The sequence below is a fragment of the Mesitornis unicolor genome, unplaced genomic scaffold (genome assembly GCF_000695765.1).
Source record: "Mesitornis unicolor isolate BGI_N332 unplaced genomic scaffold, ASM69576v1 scaffold41019, whole genome shotgun sequence".
NCBI classification, from domain to species: domain Eukaryota; kingdom Metazoa; phylum Chordata; class Aves; order Mesitornithiformes; family Mesitornithidae; genus Mesitornis; species Mesitornis unicolor.
In genome coordinates this window covers 1-7,617 of record NW_010208917.1, presented here as the reverse complement: position 1 = coordinate 7,617, position 7,617 = coordinate 1, and the positions used below count along the sequence as shown (strand labels likewise).

Here is a 7,617-nt window from a genome sequence, read left to right as displayed (position 1 = left end):
GTGTGCTTCCCCGTCCCTACACAAGGAGCCCAGCTGACTTGTTCAGCCAGAAACACAGGCTTTTTGATGATGAATCTCATCCTGAGACTGAAGTCCACATAACCACAAAATAGTATTTTATGTAACATGCTGAAAGTTGAACTGCATTTCCAAATCACAGATTCACAGAATCACAGAATGTTAGGAGTTGGAAGAGACCTCGAAAGATCATCCAGTCCAACCCCCCTGCCAGAGCAGGATCACATAGACCAGGTCACACAGGAACGCATCCAGGCGGGTTTTGAATGTCTCCAGATAAGGAGACTCCACAACCTCTCTGGGCAGCCTGGTCAGTGCTCTGTCACCCTCACAGTAAAGAAGTTTTTCTTATGTTCAGGTTGAACCTCCTATGCTCCAGTTTGTGACCACTGCCCCTTGTCCTGTCACTGGGCACAACTGAGATGAGTCTGGTCTCATCCTCCTGACACCTGCCCTTTAGATATTTATAAGCATTAATGAGATCCCCCCTCAGTCTCCTCTTCTCTGGGCCACACAGACCCAGCTCCCTCAGCCTTTCCTCATATGGGAGATGCTCCAGTCCCCTAATCACCTGAGTGGCTCTGCGCTGGACTCTCTCCAGTAGTTCTTTGTCGTTTTTGAACTGGGGAGCCCAGAATTGAACACAGTATTCCAGATGTGGCCTCAGCAGGGCAGAGTGGGAGGAGAACCTCCCTCAAAGTACTGGCCACACTCTTAATACACCCCAGGATGCCATTGGCCTTCTTGGCTGCAAAGGCACATTGCTGGCTCATGGCCAGCTGCTGTCCACCAGGGCTTCCAGGTCCTTTTCCCCTGAGCTGCTCTCCAGCAGGTCAGCCCCTATCCCAGGGTGGGTATTATGCTCACATGAAATTGACTTGTGCAATGCTTGTACTCCCAATGGTGTGCAAACCCTTTGATCCTTTACCACGTTCATCCATTTCTATCGGTGCTCTTATTCACAGTGCACTAATACCTCCCCTGCCACCTGTAACCGACAAGCATGTAAGCAGAAAGCAAAAATATAACTTTACATGAACTTGTCATTTTCCTTTAAAACAACTGCTTTTTAGAAATAAGAATGCAAGAACAGCCAAGATGCCTTATACTGAAGATCTGTATAACTCCAAATCCTATTTCTTATGCTGGATACTAGTTCACTGAAAAATCTAATCAAATCAGTGGAGCTAGTATTCAGCAGCAGATAAACAGGGTGCAGTATAAACAGAAGGGCAAAGAATGGGCCTAGTAAATCTGCTCATTTTCTATAAATCAGTGATTTATGAGCTTGAAATGCTTTTTAAAATTATTCTTCTCACATGAGTAGCTCATCTCTGTCATACTGTCACATGCCATTCATGTTGTTTAAAAGAAATACAAACAAACCCCAATATTATTTATTTGTGTTTCCTTCTCCTTTCAGAATTGAACAAATTTTCCTCTACTGCTTTCAGATACAGGGATTTAATAATAAATAAATTCTGTAGCTCTTTAAATACTTAGACTATGAGATGTTTTTCTGACAAGCTTTTCTGTTTAAGAGGAGGCTTTTAATTTCCTTGAATTTAAGAACACAGCAGTGAATTATATGGGAACAAGATATATCTGTAACAAAGTTCTACATTTACACAGTCTCCCAAAAGCTCATGACTTTTTCAAGCAGCTGCACTTGTATTTTACATTTTTCACCAGAGACATTCATGATTTTATTTGTGGTCATGTTTTAACCACGCAGTGAAAGTAGAGTCAAATTGATACGCATCCCTGTACAAAGGCTTGAAATGCAGAACTGTCATATTTTCATTTGCCCTCTAAGAACAAGAAACTCTGATGAAGGATTGCAGGATGCGGCATTCTGGTTTATGCTACAGACCACACAAAGTTTCCCCAAGCTACATCACAGACTTCTGGTTATACAGTAATTATTTTGTAATGGTTAGCCTTAAGAAAGAAAAATCAAAACCCAAATGTTTTTTAAAGCATTTCTACTTGCTGCATGATTCTACCACAGGGTTAGCTCTACCACACGAGACAGTAATTCTATGCATGGCTTTTCAGAGTCAGCCTTTGCTAGAGACTGCAGAACCCCAATGTCCCATGTGAACAGCAAATGAAGTACCACTGTAGATGTTTAACACCTGGTATATATTAATGCATTCACATTCTGGCAACTTTCGAAAAGCAGATCTCATAATTTTTTGTCTGGTTACTTTGATAAACCCAGCACCAAACCCAGGAAATATATGAGCAGTTCTTACCAACTAAGAGGCCCCCATTTGAGCCTCCATTAATAGTCAGCTTCTTTGGGGACGTGTAGCCTTCCTTGATGAGGTATTCGGCAGCACACTGGAAATCATCAAAGCAATTTTGTTTGTTGGCCAAGATACCACCTAGCACACAAATGAAACAAATCAGTTGATGCCACAAAATCCATTTGATACCATCTCTTCAGAAAAACATGTGTGCAAAAAATACCTGGGAACAATTCCAGTTTCATGAATGTTTTAATAATTGATGCAGCTCAGAAAGACAGCAAAAATTAAAGATCTTTTCGACACAGAGAGGGTATAAGATGATTCTGTCAATAACTCTAATGCTTTCAGAAATTCTGAATAATACATACCTATACTATGGAGTGAGTGCCAGGTAATGTTCCTAACCAGTAAAATTAAAGCTAAAAGCTTTGGATTGCAAAATATACACAAAATGACCACATACAACCCAGTAGAGGTTTAATCTAATGGGACTTTAACAGCATTAAACTCAGTGACAGTTTCTTAAGGCAATAAAGCTTCAACTTATAAAATAAGCTATACAGAATAAGCACTTCTAATTTCCTGGACACGGAATATGTCGCTGGTAGTTTACTTTTTTTTCCTATTAGTTGTTTTCAAATCAGATTATGTATAGCTTATGGTCAAAAAAAGACTTAGGAGTTGCATCTTGGTTTGAAAATTTATTAATTGACTATCAATATAGAAATGCTTAAGATGCTGCCATCCTGTTGAGCAGATTTCCAAACATGACCAGATGCATGAGGAATAAATCATGAGTGAAAATGTAGGTTCAGATGATACAACTGTTAAGACTTTCCGGTCCTCAAAACAAAATTTTGCAGGGTGGGACAGTGAAGGAAAAGGGTGGTTTTGCCTTACAATCTATTTGTGTGGAAGAATATCAACCTAGAGTACTCACAGCTGACCAAATCTCACGATGTCACTTTAGACGCTTGTTTGGTAAGACACTAAATCTGGCTTCTGCTCAAAGGTTATCCTACCTTAAGACCTGGTATGTTTTCTCTCAGGCAATTAAATGCTAGTAAGGAATGGGAACTAGGAAGAAAATCCTCATATTCCTGTAGCAAAGGCTGTGGTCCAGCCAGGTAAGAGGGGCTCAGTGGACGCAGAAGTGGAACTCCAGTTCCTTCTGCTTTGTTTAAAAGCTGAATGTTTATTCTTAACTGATTGCCTAAGGTTCCCACTGTGGTCCATGAACCTCCAGGACAATTAATTCTACCCTAAAATAAGTGTGATGAGCCATAATCTGGAGGTGTCTCTATCTCCATTGTCCATCCAGTGATTCTAGACACCCAGCTAAACTGGATGCTTCATTTCTATGTGACAAAAGTTTGGTAAGGTAACTCTGACATTTAGTCATACAGACCTTGTAGAATGGGGACCAGTACATTTTTGTTTTGTTTTTAACAAATACACATTCTCACATTAACAAGACCATTGAAGAGAGGCATACTGGGCAATGAAAACATCTTCAAATGTGTGGCAAGAAAGGAAAATCTCTATGCTCAAAGTTCTGGTTTGGTGCAAGGTCATAATCCTATCCACACAATTAAACCTTTGCAAATAGACTTCTGTAATTGCTTCTGGAATTAACAAAGAACAGATACGTATCTTTTCTATTGCAACTGCAATAAAAGACTTGGGTAAAAATTAAGCAGGAAATAGGTGGACCAAAGAAGCATTATCATATTAAGATAAACTTTATTAAAACCAATTACAAACCAATCATCAAATTAAAATTAATGAAGGATACTTCATCTGTAGCAATAATATCCTGTATCTGCAAGCATATATAGCTCCTATTTCTGAAATCATTACATATTTAACTCAATTGTGAGGAAATGACCCAGACAAAAAGTTATCGCAGATGAAATGGTAAAACCAAGATGTAACAATATGGGAATACTGTTTTGTGTGATAAGAAGTTATTATGGATTATTCCTATAGCAAACTGCTGCATCATAAACACCCTTGTTTTGGTGTGTTTGGATTAGATGAGAAAAGCACAGAGAAATACATCAAAGGTACTAAGAAAAGGGGAAAAGAGATTGACAGGGTTTTGTAGTGAGTGACTTGGTTGCCCTGCAGCATAAAAGTCAGTTTAAAAAACCCCAAAAGGCCAAATGTCTGCCTACAAGAAGTTAGACCCCCTAAAAGAGTGTGGAGGGGATGATATGTCACTGCACTTGTGAAGCTCACTGTTTTCATATGAACTTCAACCACATTCACTAAATATTAAAAAAGGGTCTATTCATAAATTATGCAAAAACAACCTGGAAGAGTTACGTTCTGAACTCAAATTCACACCTTCTGTAAGGTTCTGCAACTGTTTGAGGTTTTTTTAATTTAGTTTCGGGTTTTTTTGGTGTGATACCAGAAGAATCTGAACAGTCAGTGATGTTGTCTTGAGGATCTAGAACTGTGGGGCCATATGCACCTGCAAATAATTAAAGAGGTACATGAAAGCAAGACAGGTCTCCCGCAATATGAACAAACATGTTTTTGGAACATCAGTTCCAGATAAACAGCTGCATTTACAAATCCGTAAGTCTACAAACTTGATCTTGCTTAAAAAACCCCCACACAATAATTTTCTTGGAAAACACTGTGCTTGTGCAAAACTCCTTTTAAGTAGGCTGCAAAAATTAAAACAATCTAATGAAAACCATCAGATAACACTGGGTGACATACAGATCTAAAATATAAGCAAGGAAAAAATTTACTTTTCTATAGAATAAGTAAAAGGCAAAAGGAAAAGTGATTATGGAAGAAGGAGTGAGAGAGAACGTTAGCATTTTCATTGCCAAGCCTGCAGTTTTGCTCCTCTGCTTGGACTGATTTACCTTTGTGCCACATCTCTCCATATTCGCCACCACCTCTGATGTTTGCCACTGCTAGGACACCCCCCAGGTGTCGCACAAAAATAAGTCTTGACACACTGAAAAGAACAAACAGAGGATTATTTTTAATTTCCAATTTTGATATCCCTACCACTTTTACAAAAATACTTTCAGGGAAAGATCTCTCCCAAAATGAATGATAAAATAACAAATGAAGTCCCCCTGATGGCAAACCTGAGTAGCCAGACTTTTTTCAATGGTTACCCATGGAAATGAAACCCTCTGCAGCCTCGGGAGAGGAAGGAACCAGTGCTGGTCCACACTTCCTCCTTTAGTTCTGTGCTTTGGAGGAGAGCTGCCACTGGTTCTACCTAACAGAAAACCTCCCCCAGACTTGTCACCCCTTTTTAATCTTCAAAGCCTTCAGTGTGGGGACTGGAGCTGTGCAGTGCCACTGGACCCCACAGCTTTCTGAAGTCTTCTTCTTCCATAGGTTCCCTGCTTTTTCAGAGGAAAGCAAGGTTTAGCTCAAATGAAGGAAGCAAAGAATTAAGACTTAAGATCAGAACTTGATCTTTGTTTATGAGCAGGTATTTTCAACTTATGCTTAATGTACTTTTTTTGGGCCTTTGTAGAACTGTGCGTGCAAACAAAAACTGCTTCTCCCATTGCTTTGTGCCAGGGTCTTCAGACAAGTTCTGAACAACCTCTTTCTTATTTATTTTCAACTTGCATTGCTAAGTACAAAACAAGTAGTAATAACCAAAATCACAAATTCTGCCTTCCCTAGTATCTCTAGAACGTGGCTGAAAGCTAAAGTAGCATAATTTTTTTTTTCTGTCAAACTGCAAAAGTACCAAAGTTATTGCTATCTTTTTAAAAGGGACTGAAGTAATTTAAATTATATTTAACAATTAAGAAAAGAAATAGATCTCTTATCTTTTGAGGCAGCATCTTAACATAGCAGAAGCTCCAGATGGCAAACCACACATATGCCAAGATGACCAGTAAAATATTAACATTTAATCCCAACGAGTCTTTTTTTTTTTTCTCTAGTGGCTTAAATTTCTTGTTTACTTGAAATATCTGCTCATGCAAGAAACCATGGCCTGTATGAAGTAATCCTATTCCACCACAAGAGCAAGGATTGGGCCTTTGTACCTTTAAGTCCCCCACCTGCTTATCAGAAATGTCTTGGAAGATGGTAGTCCTACAGTGTGCCTCGTGTGGGTGTACTATCAAAACAGGTAAATTTATCGTACCTTCCAAAGCAATTATCTATGTACTGGCACTTGTTCTTGAGACTATATACCAAGGATTGAGGAAACACAAAGAAAAGCAGGGGGATGACCGAGATTTCTGTATTTTCATAACCCATCAAAAGCCTAGGTTATCTGTGGCCATCAGATGGCTAAGGAGGCATGAATTATCTCTGCTTCTATAAAATCAATTCTGAAGTCCATCCCTGGGTATCGTATTTTCCTTACATTGCTGTGACACGCTGATCAGATGCAAGATTGATATTCTATAAGCACACTGTGGAGAGGTCAGAGGGCATCAGGTATCCTGGAGTTTGACAGAATAATTTTGACAGGTTGCTACACACCTAATGTGGAGGTTGCCTCGTGAGATTGTGGCTTCTTAATTTTTCATATGCTAGAGCCACAAAACCTCCCAGAATACTCTGCAGTTCTTTTCCCTGTCTCTGTCCCAAACAAAATCAACAGAAACTTTTTGATCCAAACTTACTTACTTACTCTTAGTAATCAAAGGTAGCAAATATAAAATTTGCAGGTAAGGTAAGAGCTTGCTACCCAAATATCACAGAATCACAGAATCTCAGGAGTTGGAAGGGACCTCGAAAGATCATCCAGTCCAACCTCCCTGCCAGACCAGGATCACCTAGACCAGGTCACACAGGAACGCGTCAAGGCGAGTTTTGAATGTCTCCAGATAAGGAGACTCCACAACCTCTCTGGGCAGCCTGGTCCAGTGCTCTGTCACCCTTACAGTAAAAAAGTTTTTCCTCATGTTCAGATTGAACCTCCTATGGTCCAGCTTGCTCCCATTTCCCCTTGTCCTGTCATTGGCTGTCCCTGAGAAGAGCCTGGCTCCTTCCTCCTGACACTCACCCTTTACAAATTGATAAACATGAATGAGGTCACCCCTCAGTCTCCTCTTCTCCAAGCTAAAGAGACCCAGCTCCCTCAGCCGCTCCTCATAAAGGAGGAAATATATTGCCTGAGAATATTTTAAAAATAATAAATTCCAGAGCAGAGTCCATTATCTTCCATCAGCTGAAAGAAATTGTGCCTGTCTGCAGGATCAGCATATTTAACCAGCAAAGAATCTGTGAGCAACACAGAACCAAAGCACTGAGTGCATCCTATCCTGTCCATGAACTCCTCTAACAGAGGATGGTTCCTTGGTGACAATTTTTTGAGGGGTCTAAGTGACTTCTG

The 7,617-nt window shown here is 39.9% G+C and overlaps 1 protein-coding gene across 1 annotated transcript in view; it reads right to left on the bottom strand.

The window, feature by feature from the left end:
• Positions 1-5,252, bottom strand: part of LOC104547106 (prolyl endopeptidase-like) — a 10,678-nt gene extending 5,426 nt beyond the window's left edge. The window contains exons 1-2 of the mRNA XM_010192677.1: positions 5,159-5,252; positions 2,277-2,408 (exon numbers count right to left, since the gene is read on the bottom strand). Of these exons, the coding sequence (XP_010190979.1) occupies positions 2,277-2,408; positions 5,159-5,171 (145 nt within the window). The 5' untranslated portion in view covers positions 5,172-5,252. The remainder of the gene's footprint in view (positions 1-2,276; positions 2,409-5,158) is intronic.
• Between the last annotated feature and the right edge of the window lie 2,365 nt (positions 5,253-7,617).